General features: G+C 31.6%; 1 protein-coding gene across 8 annotated transcripts in view; it reads left to right on the forward strand.

Annotated features, from left to right (window-relative positions):
* LOC115209821 (anion exchange protein 2-like) overlaps positions 1-17800 on the forward strand; it is a 721610-nt gene that overhangs the window by 651741 nt on the left and 52069 nt on the right. For 4 of the 8 annotated variants that reach the window (XM_036505450.1, XM_036505461.1, XM_036505468.1 and 1 more), the window contains one exon: positions 4988-5023. The exons of the other annotated variants lie outside the window; for them this stretch is intronic. In XM_036505450.1, coding sequence (XP_036361343.1) covers positions 4988-5023 — 36 coding nt within the window. The remainder of the gene's footprint in view (positions 1-4987; positions 5024-17800) is intronic. 8 annotated transcript variants of the gene reach the window in all.

Raw genomic sequence — 17800 nt, forward strand, 5'->3', positions numbered from 1 at the left:
TAACAAAGGAAAAACTAGATACACAACTAAAGTGTAAAATTTAGATTACTAAAAAATTTTTTAAATGATAAATCAAACTGATTAGAACTATCGGTGAAATCATTCTTTTTCTTTTTTTGAAATATATATATTCATATATAGTGACCATTTGTTTCACACCTAGAAAGCACTTAACTGTATAGGCAACTTGTAACATATACAGCTAAGTGCTTTGTAGGTGCAGAACCAGTGGTCACTCTATGATTAACCATAACATTTAACACGCTTCTTTTTCAGACATATGAACTTCTGACGATATATTCATATGTTGGCCTATGGCCTCTCTAAAATAGGGAGAAGGAAATGATTTTTCTTTTGTGGTTGAATTGTTCCATATGTAGAAATGGTCAGCTGGTCAGCTATTTGGTGGAGACCATGTAAACACCATGAAAAACTCAGGCCAGCTAGCGGAAAAGATTGTTTTCCTCCATATTTTAAAGAGGCCATAGACCAACAGGTCTTGAGGTCTGGAGATATTTCATAAAGGTACCCTTTATGGAGTATCTTATGTCATTAAAAGACACACCCTACTGTCATTAAAAAGAAATCCAGGGTAACCCTATAAACCGGTCTTCACCAATAACAAATATATATATATATTTATCTATAAATATATATATATATATATATATATATATATATATATATATATATATATATACACATATATATCACTGTGACGTCACCGTGACCAACCAGGCTATCAGATGTTGCTACACATCGGTGGTCACAATGCGCTTCGCATTGTTTTAGCCTTCAAATGATACCACCCCGCTGGCTAAGCAAGCAGGCCATATACATACATACATATATATATATATATATATATATGTATCTATACACACACACATCGTATATATGTGTGCATATATACATATGCGCATCATATATCTATATATTTGTGTGTATATATATATATATATGTGTGTGTGTCTGTATGTGTATATATGTATGTATATTTTATATTGGTCATCTTTGTCATGTAACTTACTCTTCATGATGCACCTGACTGAATTTCATTTTGGGATATGTTCTTTTTTTTAGGGAGAGCTTAATACATAAATTACTTCACAATCAATATCTTTCAACCCAGCATATTAGACACCACTCAGCCCATCCATTAGTATTCAATCTATTTGGTTGGCCAATATAGAGACTAAATTTAAGATCAACACAAGAGCTCTATTTAAGTGTAACTCAATTCAAACAGGAAATTACTAAGTCAAGGCACAAAAATATTTTGATAATGCTTTGAATGATTGAGATTATCATGACAATAGATATGTCAATGATAAAGAAGATAACTGCAGCTATAAATATGATGCTTGTGAAGACAATAACACTCTTAATAACTAACAGGAAACAACAACACTATGAGGGAGCCTTTACATGGTTGCTCAACCTGTTAGGCTAGAAACAGCAGTCAAACCTCCTTCAAAATACACCTTACTAGCTTAAAGGGGAAAAGAAGTCAGATTTGATAATGGTGGTCTTAGTTATTCCTAAAGAAGTGTGGGATGATCCTAGTTGGGATGGGTTTTTTTTTCATAGGTCTCAATATGAGGGTAAGCAATAACAACACTGACTACAAGTTACATAGGGACTCTTTATGTCGTCACTTGATCTATTAGAAAGAGTAGTCAAATATCTCTTAAACCACACCCCACTGTCGTTAAAAAGTAATAGATGTACTATGTAGTCCTAGATACAGTATATCTGAAATTGACCAAGGGATTATGACTAGATGACTTTTGACTGTAAGTCTGCTTGATCAGACCTGACCTGGGGCTAAACAACACTATGATAAAAAATTGAAAATAATAATTATAAGGAAAACAATGTGATAAATAACTGAGAACAGTGATAATGACATTATCACTGAGTGAAATATCACAAACAACAGCTTTATCATTATACTAAATATAATAATAATAGGTTACAGTTTGATGTTTATATATATATATATAGAATGGAAAAGATATATATGTCTACCAAGCAGTATATACTGTAAATTTGATTATTTGAAATCAGGCCATTACCCTATAATAGGAACTGCTCTAAAAAATAGTTTAAGGAGACTTCCTGTATTTGATCATCCTGATTATCATAGAATAATTGCATCAGGAACCACATGTAATATTTCAAAACTATGGAATTGAAAGCTGGTATTGAAAACTTTTCAAGTGTGAGCAAGAGTTTGATCACCGTTTATCAGGGCAATGTCACAAAAATTAGCATACAGTAATATCTTAGTTAACACTTTTCCATTTAGCATAGATTTTCTGTAGCAATCTGTTTTCCAAAAGACTATGTCTTCGGCAGAGCCTGTAGATGCTCCGTATTTCATATATTTTCTTACTTTTATTTAGATGCATTAATTTATATATAACATTGATTTATTATATTGAATATTTGTATGATGATGAACTAAACAATAGATTGAGGTTATTAATAAATAAAAGTAAATCATGCTATTGCTGTGTCAGAGGAGAACTAAATCATCTCTGAAATTGCCTTCTTGTTTGGACTTTTCTCAAATTAATCCTCACAGATTAAATTTTTGTGCACTAACATGCAGATACTGAATAAATCTGTTAGAATTGGTTAAGCATGTGTACTACGTATGAAATGTGGGGAATTCCAGAAAGTAATCTGCTATCAAAAATGTGTTAATTCATTTCCCATATTTCAAGTGCACACACAGAGCACTGTGCATACTCAGTTTTCACACAGTTCTCACACAGTAAGGGTTAAGAAATTGCTCTTTATTCATGCTTTCTCATTGATTCTTTTGTCAGTTCTTCCTCATATCCTGTCTACTGTTCTTCATTCATATTATTTAATAGCTGCTCTCTCTTTCAAAGTTGTCACATATAATCTGCTCACTGTTCACCATTCATGAACTTTCTTCATATTTGTTGGCTTTCCCTTTTACACCAAAGGTATCTCATACATTCATGTTCAGTTGTGTTGGCTCTTTTTAGTTGATAGTTTTGTCTTAAACATTCTCTTATAACCTTTGTTCTTTCCTCATCCTTTAACTGTATCATTTCATTCTTCCTGTTGATGTTTCAAGTCTTCAGTTTTATTCCATATTCTGAAATGAGAATAAACTTTGTTCCAACACTCAGTGCTCTGAGTTCATATCTCACTGAGGTCAGCTTTATCTTTCATTCTTTTGAGGTAATAAAAATGTATCAATCCAAGGAAATAGATTAGCAGATGTCTTGCATTCTAAGTTCAAATCCTGCCATAGCCTATTTGGGAAGTCGATCTAATTGGTCAACTGATTTACCACCATCATTTGGCACTGTGGTTGCCTTTAGCAGAGTCCACTTTGTTGCAACTATTCAGGCCAGGTTTCTGGTTTAAAGATAGCTTCTCTTTCACCCATCTTGGCAGCCAGGTTATGGGCACTATCTTCATCATCATCATCAACCCATAGACATTACTATGTCAAGTCCTAAGGCTCATAAGGCTGGTTACTCTGTTTCTGTTGTTTATCAGTGACTAAGATTACAACATTCCCTTCAAACAGGACACCAGTCCATCATAAGGATATTCATTTACAACAGAATGGATTGGACCAGCATGAAATGAGGTGTTTTGCTCATGAACACAATATGCTCCTTGGTCTGGGAATTGAAATCATGATCTTGTGGTTGTGAGTGCAACACTCTAACCACCAGACCATGTTTCTTCATTGCCTCCCCTCTTGACTGAAGGATAAAGGAAATATTCTATAACATTAGACCCTATAACTTAATGTCACAATGTATAACATTACATTGTGTGATGTTATTTAAAGTTAAGATTTTGGAGGATGTGAAAGTGAATAACTGAATGAATTTTTCAGCCTTTTGATGATATTTATTACTTTCATTTGTGTTCGAATCACTGTTAAAAATAGCCTATCAAGCTTGTATCTCTATGCTATGTTATAATGACCTCGTATAGCACTGTATCTACAAAGCTATCCGAGGTATTAATATCCTTGGTATGTGGGAAGTAGTGAGGAAGCACAATATCAAGCAAGTTAAAAGCAACGAATGGAGAGATAGACAAAGAGGAATAAAGCAAAATTTGATTTTTAGAAATGAGTTACTGTTAGGTGGTAAAAAATTTTATAGAAACTTGTTGAGGAAATAGTTTGTATTAACAACAACTAGTTGCTACAAGATATTTTTCTTTGAAGATTTTTTTTCCTCAGCATGGCCCAAAAATGTCTTGAGATGCAGATATTAAAACAGTTTGATCTTTTCATATTGGAATCACATTTGCTTCTTATTTAATATTTAATTTAAAATAGAGATTATCTTTTCTACGTTATACGGTATATTGCCACATTATACTTTATATTGTTTTATTTCGTGTATTTCTATAATGTAAGTGTATTTTCGTAAAATAATACAGAATAACAACACTCTCATAAGTATGCTGTTTTCTTATTAAAATGTGCATTCTATATGAATATGTGAAACCAAGGAAAATATATTAAGGGTTGACTTACGGATATTAATGAAAGAGTATAGGTAACACTACATTACATTTAAGTAGTAGATTGGCAGAATCATTAAAGCATCAGACAAAATTCTTGCAGCATTTAATTACAGCCTTTATGTTCTGAGTTCAGATCCCACAAAGGTCAGTTTTGTCCTTTTATCTTTCTACAGTCAATAAAATAAAGTACCAATCAAGTTCTGAGGTTTATTCAATATTCCTGCAATGTATCACAGATGTAAATAGAATTTTAATAAATGGCATTATCTTGATAATTAAAAAGAAGTTTAAACGTCAAAAAAATTATGGTGGGTACATCTTTTAGAAATAGGATTTTAAAATAAATAATGCAATCTAAGGAATATATTATATATATATATATATATATCTGATGATTGCTAAATAAGGTACATTTCTTTCACCTGTTCATTGTCCTGCTTGGTTCTAGACGTCGGCCCAGTATTGCCAGCATTGGTGTTTCATTGTAAGTACTGCATGTTCTTTCCCCTCTCTCGATATATAGAACTATTACTAACATCAACAACATATTAAATAATGTCATCAATAACATTCCCTTCTATTGGTGTTGTTTTTTTATTTACCATCCTTTCAAATTAGTCTTGGACAAATATTTGTTAGAATTTTTTTTTTTTTGGTATGGTTTTCATTTCTATTTTTTGTGTTAGTTATAGATCAGAATAAATTACTACAACCCAAAAAAGAACCCCCATTTTTATTGGACTTTTATATCTAAAGAAAAAAAACAACTTTAAATAACAGATATCTGAGATGAATTCTTTATTCTGCTATTACTGCATTTAGTTAACCTCTGACTAGTCTAGACTCTCTCTTTCTCTGCACCAACTTTCATTTCTATCACCCTTGCCTTTCACCTGCATGTCATTCATTACAAAAATATATTCATAAACTCACCACCTCCTCTGTCTCATCTATATATATACTCTCTTTTCTCATTTCATTTGTTTACATGTGCTTCTGCAGTCATATTTCAATGATTTGTCATTGATTTTTGTTCAATCATGTTTGTTGAGCTGTCTAAATTCTTTCATATCATTTTGCACACATTTAACTCCAAACTTTAAAATAAGCAACATTTTTTTTTTGTGTCTATCTCATTCAGTTTCTTTATTGTTATATAATTATAAATTGTGGAATATGTTCATATTACACACACACACATGTATATATACATACAGTTTGTAATATATATATATATATATATATATATATATATATATATATATATATATATATATAATATATATATATATATATATATTTTATATTTATACTTATATCATGTGTTCATGTGACCAACCAGGCTATCAAATGCTGTTACTCATCATTCCTCACAATGCATTGTTTTAGCCTTCAAATGATGCCACCCTGCTGGCTAGGTGAGCAGGCCAACATTCCTCCCTGATCAGGGGTGTCATTTCAAGGTTAAAACAATGCAAAAGTGCATTGTGACCAGCAATGAGTAACAACATCTAATAGCCTGATGATCACGTGATATATAGTGTATATGCATGTGTTGTATGTGAATTATTGATGCACATAGTTTAAAAAGTATCAATTTAATTGATGAATATATTGAAAAAAACTGATGGTTTGTATGCATATATTTTGCATTTGTGATAGATATTTTTGTCATCAGAGAATCCCATATTTACATTTTACCCATTTAGAAAAAATTATTACACCCAGAGATTTTGGTTTCAGAAGTTGCTTTTAAAAATACACATACATTTTCTTTTTGTTTTGTTTTAAGATTTACACTTTTCAGCAATTATTAAAAAAATTAGGAAGTTCTTTTTTTCTTCAAGCATTCTACAATATTTTAGAATGTTCAAGAATCTAGTTTGTTTTGAAATTTTTTTTTCTTTTCCTGTTTTTAATATAAAAGAGAAATGTGTGTTAATAATTCAATAATTTCTCTCTGTCAAATGTATCAAAAGAACAAGTAGTCTAAACTAATTACTATTACTCTCCAAAAAAAGAAAATGAAAATTCAAAATCACTACTCTAATCTACAGAAGAGGTGGGTGACCATTTTAGTACCAGGCACAAATGACAAATGCTTCAGAACCTCTTGGAAATGGGGCAGACATATGTACTGAGAAAACTAATGAATCTTTCAAGCAAAAATTAACACTGGAAATGTTTTATTCCACACAGAAACTGCAGGAGCTATTCAAAGGTTTTGCAAACTTTTCTAAATCTATAGCAGTGTTGGAAACCATTCTGTATCATTAGTAGGTATCTCAGGGTCACAAACATTTTGCCCCTTAGCCTCTACACTTTGCCTGAGTGAGACAGTGAGGACTGAATTAGTCTACATTTGTGGAAGGGTTCCACTTTAATTGTATCAAATCATAATAAGTATACAACTGAAATTTAATTACTGTTTTGGCCTTAAAGGTTAAATCAATATTTTTCTTTCTTTTATTGAGTTTTAGAGACTTACATCGGTAGACAGTTTTAAATTTGCATGAATGAAGGTTTCCCCACCCCTGTTCTACAGAAACAGAATTTCTTCAACACTTTAAACTGTTTATTCAGAATAAAGAAGAACATGCCCAGACATAATAAAGAGAATTTTTAGATAATGAACTAGTGAGTGAGTCTCTATGCAATCACTCAAACTGCTAAAATTAACAGATAAATCTTCCTCAAATCATTATCCTACTGTCTTAAAATAAGAAAGACATTTGGTACACTGCACATTTGCATAGGCATCACGCTCTGGCATGAATGACTTGGTGGCATGTACCATGCTTTCACTTATTGTTTTAAGTGCTTGTGTAGTCACAAATAGATATAAACATTCTCTTGGCCCTCCCAGCTTAGATTCAATGCAATTGAGGATGTGACAGCTAGAGGGAAAGAGGGTTGCACCAGCATTCAGCTTATACTCAATTTTCGGCTGAGTTGACTGTAAAGTTGTGAAATAAAGTACCTTGCTCAAAGACACAGGAATCAAACCCACAAGTGCAACATCTTAACCACTAGGTCATGTGCCTTCACATTAGGCACTCTACATCTTTCAGGAGGATTTTGTTTTTGCAGATAAGATATGTTCTGTCTGTAAAATAAAAAACAAAAAATGATACAGGATGGACATGGCCAAATTAGCTTAGGCCATGGGTCTGCTTGATTAGAACTAGTTAGGAGTTAAACAACAATTAAAATACTAGTTGTTTGCCAAGGATTAAAGGAATTGGGTTAGAAGATTGTGATGAGTAATTACCAAATCATTGAAGATCTTTAAAATGCAATGTGTATGTCCCACCAGTTGCTGCTTCATTAATTAGAGACTGATAAAGGGACAGTGGTATTTAATGAGGACAGTGCTTTTGCAATATATTGAAGGAGTGAAAGAGGTACATTGATAAAAGCAACACTATTTTAGTGATATTCATGAGGGAACATTTTAAAAGACAATTAATACTAAGAAATCACTAGTATAGAAATATCATTAAGATGTTTTCCTTGCGATGTAGAACAATCAGAATTTAGAACCTTTATGATTAAGTTTAGTTTTTAAAACATTGATTGATTATTGATTCTTTTTTATTATTATCATTATCATCATCATCACCATCAACATCACCACCAGTACCACCACCATATCATGCATGGGTTGGACGTTGTCTTCTCCAGCATGGTGGTTCATCAGTTGTCATAATCACTCTCATCATCCCTTTTGAAGAAGCTCAACAACTTTAGACTCACTTTCACCACCTCTACCCATTTCTTCCTCAGCCTTTAACAACTGCCTATCCCAGTTAGTATAAGTCTCTAGGGCTTGTGTATTCACTTGATTGTTAAGTGTCCTTGTTGGTTTTCTAAATTTAATGTTGTAGTATAGTTAGGTCATTTGTGTCACTGAGCTCCAACAGCCTTGGACCCTCTCCTACTCATTCCTTGTTCCATATCCTTAACTTCCATGTACTTTAGTGTTGCCCAGTATGTCCCTTAAAATCAGCAGCCTCTAAGAAGTTCTCATAGAAATGGGCTTTTGCTCATGATATTAATGAAATTATTATTTGTCAGTCCTGGTGTTATTTTATTGCCCATGATTCAGCTAAGCTTAATTATGCTGTCACATAATCTGGTTACCTCATTTATTTTATCTATCCATTTCTCTGTCAATAGAATACCTAATCCACCCACCCAAAGGGATTTAGATTTATGTTCCTTGCTTATGAAGCAACTGGCTAAAGCTTCTCCTCTACTACCTTCTAACCTCATACACATATCCAATCTCCCTACTCCGATACCTTAATATCTCTATACCTACTTTTCATCATAACATTGATGATGGCAGCTCTGAAGTTTTGTATCTGAAAGAAAGAGATGAGGCTTTCCGCTGCTGGTTGGATTGTTGTTTCATGTGTATGTTCTGCATCTCAAAAAAATGGGGGTGTTTATGTTCTTTTTGCTCCAAGCTCTTCCATTGCTAGGAATTCAGTCACTCCAAACCAACCACCAGCACCCCTATGGCTCTTCAACCAGTCATATAAACTCGAACCCACCAGTCTTCTGTGATCATCTTTCCTACTTCTCTACCTCCATCCATTTCTTTTGTAATATTTCTATATATTAAGGCAGCGAGCTGGCAGAAACGTTAGCATGCCGGATGAAATGCTTAGCAGTATTTCATCTGTCTTTATATTCTGAGTTCAAATTCCATCGAGGTCAACTTTACTTTTTATCTTTTATCCTTTCCGGGTTGATAAATTAAGTACCAGTTGCAAACTGGGGTCAATCTAATCTACTGGTCTTTGTAGAAAAGAATATTTCTATATAATTTTCAGTATTCCTAGTTTTTACTTTGGTTCTTGCTTTTCATATCATTAAATGTTTTTAGATTAAAAAGTATAATTTGTGATCTCTATGTTCATAGATATATTCAACATATGAACAAATAATATACATGCAAATCAGCAATGGTTGGTTTCAATATATTCATCCACCCATTAATGCCTTTTACTCATTTTTAAAGTGACTCCCACATGCACACACACATTTCTCCCTCTGAAACACTGTATTTCATTTCTTTTGCACACTTTCATCTGTAATGTTTTTTTCATTTCATGTTTTCAAATCATTTGATGATTTTGAGGTTTTTCTATTAATTATTAATACATGAACTTTCTCACATATATATAAATGGAACAAAAATGCAATAGAGGGCATTAAAACATTCGGACAGATAGATGACACAAAGGCAGACAAGGGAAACAACAATTAGAAGGACAGGCAAAAAAAGACGGGTCATTCTTGGCTTTCTTTCTTCAGTCAAGTACCAGAAGTCACGACCATTTCGGACAGTTGCACCTGAGATGGTTCAATCTGGTTGTTCCCAATAAAGTCTAAGCTAAGAGCTTTAGACCCCTTTGTAAGAAAGTTAGTGAATGTATATGGCAGTACATCCACATGTGTGAGTATAAAATACACCAAAATAATGCAATGGTACCCCTTAAGTAAGTTGGGGTTTTGTTAAAACAATTTATTCAGTTCCACACACTGTGTAAAAAGTTAGAAATCTTTTCCCCTTTACAATTTATCTTTACACTTTAATTTTCTATAAAGTACAGACAACTGTGTTTGTTAAAATAAACTAAGTTAAAATGGGATCCTTTTTAAGCATTACATTAATTTAACAGTAACCTTTTCTGTCTTTTAATAACTTATTACACTCTTAATAATATTTATCAGTTTTTTTTTTTTAAATCAGTTTGACCAAACAAAAACCTAAAATCAAGTTTAGCTTAAGTTACACTATAAGATAAGTACTGTCAATATATGTTTTCATATTCTAGAACATTGATACCTAATATACAGATACCTATTGAAGGATATTTGGTTCATTGTCAGCTGATAAATGGTAACGTTAGTTATAAATATGATCGTTAGTTCATAATTAATTTTTAGATGAGATATTTTATGATTAATTAGAGAAACATGAAAATATGTGACAGTTGATTTTTGACGGTTATGTCATCTAGTAGATGATATTTTGATAAATGCCTGACATTTCTCTCTTGCATATAACCACAGACTTTGATCATGGTTCACATATGTGTCTATAAAGTATTTAATGCAAAAAGTATTTTATGTGTTACAACATTTAGAAACTGTCAACCTTCTTTCAGATTTTATTTTCCCAAGGTTGGAAGAATTTGTTTTTTTTTTTCTTCTCTTCTATTTCTTTCTTATTTTCATTCTCAGAATGATTTCTCACTGTTTCAGTTTGTCAATGTTTGGAATTTTCAAGTGAATGTGTTTTTTTATGTGTCTTACTTTTGTTGTGTTTTTTTTAAATTTTATTTTGATATTTTGTATTTATTTTACTTTTTTACTTTTGTACATCAAAATAATCTTGACGCTGTGATTACAATGTGTTGCATGATATGTAATAATTTTACCATTGTTATTTTAGAACTAAGAAATAATTCTTCTTTTTATTATTTTATTACTTTAACAATGTTTCTTCAATCTAGGAAAGATACACTGTAGTAGAACATTCATACTGAATTAATTATAATAACTGATCTAATATTAATTGAAAGTAAATCGTTTACTTTGGTGCAAACTCAGTTTAGTACTTAGATTACTTTTCTTAATTTTTTTCAGAAAAAAAATATATATACATAGGCGCAGGAGTGGGTGTGTGGTAAGTAGCTTGCTTACCAGCCACATTGTTCCGGGTTCAGTCCCACTGCGTGGCACCTTAGGCAAGTGTCTTCTACTATAGCCTTGGGCTGACTAAAGCCTTGTGAGTGGATTTGGTAGACAGAAATTGAAGCCCATTGTATATATATATATATATATATATATATATATATATATATATAATGTATATGTTTGTGCGTCTGTGTTTGTCCCCCCCCCCCTAACATCGTTTGATAACCGATGCTGATGTGTTTATGTCTCAATAACTTAGTGGTTCAGCAAAAGAGGCCAATAGAATAAGTACTAGGCTTACAAAGAATAAGTCCTATGGTCGATTTAATCGACTAAAGGTGGTGCTCCAGCATGGCCACAGTCAAATGACTGAAACAAGTAAAAGAATATATATATTATATATATATATATATATATATATATATATACCAAGAAAGTTAGGGGTTGTGGCTCCAACCCACTAAGGGATGATACTTATCCAATATACTGTTGGTATAATACCCAATTATTAATACACAAGTGTTTTTAATTGCAATGCAATAAACTTACTTATTGTATTAAATGGATGAAGGTAAAGAAATATTTTACCATTAATTTATATTGCAAATAAGAAAATGGAGAAGCACATTAGTTGGTTCATCAACTTTAGGACATTAAAATGTTGACTTATTTATTTATCAAAACGACAACCATAATAACATACATATAGTATATTATTCAATGCCTATGAGATAAGAATACAAGCAGTTATTAAAAAACATGAATATAAATTATTAAAATCACTTACATCTGTTTCAGCCTATAGATAATAGCAACTCATCGTGCCTATATTAGTCAAGTGTATTGAGGTGATAGGCTGTTGAAAATGAGGTACTTATATATATCCCTAGGCCTCTTTAGAGATTATAAAGTACAATCATAAAAATATAAATATATATATGAAACAAAATACATGCACATTTTAATATATATATATATATATGTGTATATATGTATATATATATGTATGTATATATATATATATATATATAATATATATATATATATATATATATAAACATATACATATATGCCCAAAGTGCCATGCAGTAAGATTGAATTAAAAATCACGTGATTGAGAAGGAAAGAACTTCTTAACCACACATCCATGCCTGTGCCACTAGAGATTTATAAATATATTTTATGCTTATTGAATATCTTTGTAAGTCATTAATATATCAACTGCAATAAACTTCATTCAGATGCACGTTTAATTGACCAAATTTTCATTTAATAAGTGTTGAGTGAAAACCCTTTTCTAAAACAGTTATCCTTACACTGACTACTAGATCACATTATATTTTTTTTACTGACAGAATTATTTTCAGATATTTCCAATTATCATTATTCATTATATATTCTATCTAAAGTTTAACCATATCCATTTTAGTATGTTAGACCTTGAGGTTTAAATATAAATGTATTATTGTATGGGTTATGATTTTCACTCATTGCTCCTTCCCGGACTAAACAAGAAAGGATTTTCATCATTGCTCCATGCAATTACTTCATTAGATCTTAATGACTTTCAATTAAGAACACACACAAGTGAAGAAAATTGTTTTTCTTTTACATTTGTTTTTATTTTTTCTAATCAGAATTTTCCTCTTTCAAGGTAAAATAAAGCTGAAGTTTTATATCTCCTAACTGCCATTAAAAGCTTTCCTTTTAGTTTTTTCTATATTTTCGCAAGATATTGAAATATAAATAATCAATGTTGATATGTATTAATCGTACCTTGATATTTGTATTTTCCTAATTGCCATTCTTTAGTTTTCAGATAAAGAAACACGTGTGTTTGCTTAAAAATTTTTCTTTTATTTTATTCATGATTGTAATTTCTTTTTAAAATAGATAAAAAAAATTTTTTAAATAAATTCTTTGTGAAGTAAGTATCTACCAACGCAAATTACTCTGCCTCAGTGTATTAATATACACACATATATGTGTGTTTGTGTATGTGTATGTATATATATATATTATATATATATATATATATATATATATATATATGTATGTATGTATATGTGTGTGTGTGTGTGTGTGTGTAACATTTTACTTTACAGATCTAAAAGAAATGTTTTTAGGCTCTTTTAGTTTTAAGGACACATAATGTTGCCTATGCAAAATCTACTGTCATGCGTGCATCCATCTTTTTAAATGCATTGTTTAGCTTGAAATACAAGTTTAGTTAAAGTAGTATAATTAGAACCAAGTAGTGTATTTTGTTTATCAGAATCCTCATCATCTTATACCCTTTCCATTATATTTGTTGTTCCATCTTATCTTATCCATAACACATCTTTCTCATTAGTTTCTCTTAAATCAGACTACTTTATGATACTTGTATATTTAGTTCACCACACAATTTCATCATCAAAATCTCTGTATTGCATGTCTTTTCTCAAAAATAATTTCTCATGTTTTTAATTACTATTGATCATATCAATTTATCTTCTAAACTCAGACTGTTTCTTGATAGCAGAATTTTTTAATAGTTTTTTTTTTGTCTCTATTTCTTTGTTGTTGTTTTGTTTTTTGTTTTTGTTTTTTGTTTTTGTTTTTTAACACCAGTTGTCTAACAAATGTTTTTACAATAATTCTTTAGATCTTCAGGTTATGTTTACTTGCGGTCTGCAAAATAGCTAACCACATGACAAAAACTGTCTCTTAACTGATGGCTATCAGACACACTAATAAAGATAATATTAAATTTGCTAAGTATTTTTATTTCATAGAATAACACTATATAATAATAACAACACTATACTAATAATAAAATACATGGTATACAGGAGTATTGTCAATTAGTATTCAGACACAATTTGATATGGTCAAATCATGATCTGATCTGAAGTTATGGCCTCAGAGAACTCTAACTTCAGAAGTTAATTAGATTTTGCTTTTAACTCTGCTAACAAACCATTCCATTACTTTGTGGAATTTTTTTTTCAGGATTTAGCTACTATAGAAGTCATATATCTTAATAACTGCACTCTATTTCCTTCTCTCTTTCACTCTCTCTCTCTCTCTCTCTCCCTCTCTCTCTCCATATATATGTGTGTGTATACACATATATATATATATATGTATGTATATAATACACACACACACACACACACACTCCTATATATATATATATATATATATATATATACAGATAGAGAGAGAAAGAAATAGATCAATGGACGGACACACATAATTACTATCAGATAACTTACAAAGCCAGGCAGATAATCTACTGGAGCAGTTAGTGTGGCTTCACCTAGAAAAAAATGAGAAAAACAAAGTTTAATCATTAGAGAAAAAAATACAATCTGAGACCTAATGTTTTGTAGTTATTCCCAAGTTTATTACTGATGTTAATGAAGTGAAATACCTTCAACTAGGAATTGGTTTCCTGGGAGGATAAGGAAGATAAAGCTACAGAAAGATTGATATACACATGGAAGAAGGAAAAACTAGCAGTACTAATAGTAGTAGTATTTCATGTATTCATTCTTTTTACTTCCATTTTTCCATGCTGGCATGGGTTGGACAGGTACTTTCTTAAGGTAGTATTTTTTGGCCAGATGCACTTATCTATTGAACAAGGGTCCTTTTTTTTATATTGTATAACACAAAGCTTCAAAATAGCTGAGCTACAGGATATATTGTTCCTTGGGAATTTAAATATGACATCACTGGCCTTTACTCAGACATGTGAAAAAACTAAAGTGAATGCACTCGTACACACAAACGTGTGCGAGCACTTACATATACATGTATGTTTGATGCTGTTTCTATCAGGTAATTGCACCCACAAGTTACTGGTTATCTCTAATCTGTAGCTGTTGCTTGTCCTATGTACAACATTGTTGGATTGAACTTGAGACTACATGGTTGTGAAGCAAGCTTCTTAACCATTCAGCCATGCCTGTGCCCAACAACAATAATAATTATTTGAAATTTTGGCACAAGATTAGTCATTTTGAGGGGAGAGGCGAGTCAATTACATTGACCCCAATACTTGACTGGTACTTATTTTGTTGATTCTGAAAGGATGAAGGACAAAATTAACCTTGGCTGTATTTGAACTCAGAATGTGATGGCTCAGAACAAATACTGTGAAACATTTTTCCAACACTCTAATGTTTCTACCAGCTCACCATCTTAACACTGAAATTTTGAGGGGAGAGGTTAAGTCAGTTACATTGACCCCAGTACTCAACTGGTACTTAATTTATTGATGCCAAAAGGATGAAAGGCAAAATCAATCTCGGTGGAATTTGAACTCAGTACATAGCAATGGGAGAAATACCACTAAGCATTTTGCCCAGCATGCTAACGATTCTGCCAGCTCGCTGCCTTAACAACAACAACAATAATAATAATGATAATTCTTTCAATATAGGCACATGGTCTGAAACTTTGTGGGAGGAGATTAGTCAATTACAACAACCCTAGTGCTTCACTGATACTTATTTTATTGACCCTGGGTAGATAAAGGACAAAGTCAACCTAGGCAGAATCTGAACATAACCAGTTGGAACCTTAATAATAATAACGAGCACTCAGAGAGCACAAACCTCTGCCAAGGCAACACCAATGTCCTCTCAATGATTAGCCAGAGATGATTTTTAAAATGAGATTGCTCTCACAATTGAGAATACTAAAAATGAACCTGACAGCTCTCAAAAATTAAGTAAAAAAAAACCAGAAAAAAAATCTTGAATCCTTGTCTGGTACTGGATCGACCCCAAAATCTAATCAGTTTGTGCCAGTCACGAGGCCAAACATCCCTGAAAGTTTCATCCGAATCCATCCAGTGGTTCTTGAGATAAACAAACAAACACAACTGTAAACAATACCGCCACCTTCGCTAAGGCAGAGGTAATAATAATGATGATGATAATAATAATAATGATAATAATAATAATAATAATGATAGGCTGGGGATGGAATGCAGTTGCAGTAGCAGCTATAACATCCATTTTGTGTCATTGAAGCATTTTTTTCTTTATTCGGCTAAAGTTGAAATAAAATCACTATGAACTAGAGGCTGCAAGTCTGGGAAGACAGCATCTCGTGATGTGTTAATGCTATGATAGACTTAATTCCTTCATAGCAGTTCAAACTGCTATGAGGTGTAGGTAGCATCTTGTGTAAAAAGACAATTTCTCTCTTACTTAAATACACATAAATTGTCAAACTTGAGGGAGAAGATCCTATGATATCAGCCCTGGCGAAATCCTTAGGAAACATTATATTAGATTAAAACTCATTAAAATTAAACATTTAGATATACAAAACTATGCCTGTTGAGTACTGACCTTGCTAACATTAACCAGATCTTGAGGTGCAAAAGTTAAGAGTACCACCTTTCCTCACAATTAAAATACGATAAAAGTCTGTGCTAATGCACGCAACAGTTATACTAGCAGTATTAGTAGAAGTAGTTGTAAAAGTACAGATACAGTTGTACTGGCAACTATAATACTGTAACATATTAATTTGCAAAAAAAAAGAAGAAAAATATCCTTTTTCTCTATCTCTAAGCTTATCAGTGGAATTGGTAAAAGTGAACAATTTTGTTAATCTAGTAGACATTTACATACACGCACACACACACACATATATACAAGTCAACCACATTTGTGTATGTATATATATACATACATACCTACATACATACATACGTATAATAATAAGGATCCTTGAGAGAATTGGGTACTTAAATAATATGCACCAGGTAGGGTTGGATTAACCTGTGGTTACCACCCATGGTTGATTAAATATCCAGTAGAATGTTCAGGTTGTGCACACACAGAAAACCACTCCTATGAGTATTTAGTACCTAGGGGCTGGTCCAAAGCACATGTTGCATTGATCATACATTGTTTGGTATACTCTAGGGTGTCCGACATATCATGAATCTCTATGGTGTAGTGTAAGTAAATGAATAATAACAGATGATGGATAAAGGTCAATATCCATCGTCTGTTATTCATTTGCTTATATATATATATAAATATATATATATATGTGTGTGTGTGTTTATACATACATAAGCTCACTTATTTTATTCTCATTCCCAATGATATTTTACAAAATGTTAGCATGTTTTTTTTTTCTGTAAAACAATAGTTTTTTTTTGTCTTGTTTTTTTTCCTTGAAAGTTGTTTTGGTATTAAAACATCCACTTAATTACAGTTGGAATCCAGAAGTATGGCTTCTCTGATCCTGTGAACATATATATATACATTTACATATATATATGTGTGTGTATATATATATATGTGTGTGTTTGTATATAAACATATATATATATATAATACAAATATATATATGTTTATATTCTGAAATTTTACATTGTCTTTGCATGCTAAACATTGAATTGCATGTTACTTTTAGTCTTAATTTTGATGTAGCAGAATGAATAGGTCTTGAATTGGAAAATATAGTAGATTCACTAACATCATTTTCAATTATATACCTTAAATACATGTGTGTCTATGTTCATATATTA

This window comes from Octopus sinensis, linkage group LG1 (assembly GCF_006345805.1).
Source record: "Octopus sinensis linkage group LG1, ASM634580v1, whole genome shotgun sequence".
Taxonomy (NCBI): Eukaryota; Metazoa; Mollusca; class Cephalopoda; order Octopoda; family Octopodidae; genus Octopus; species Octopus sinensis.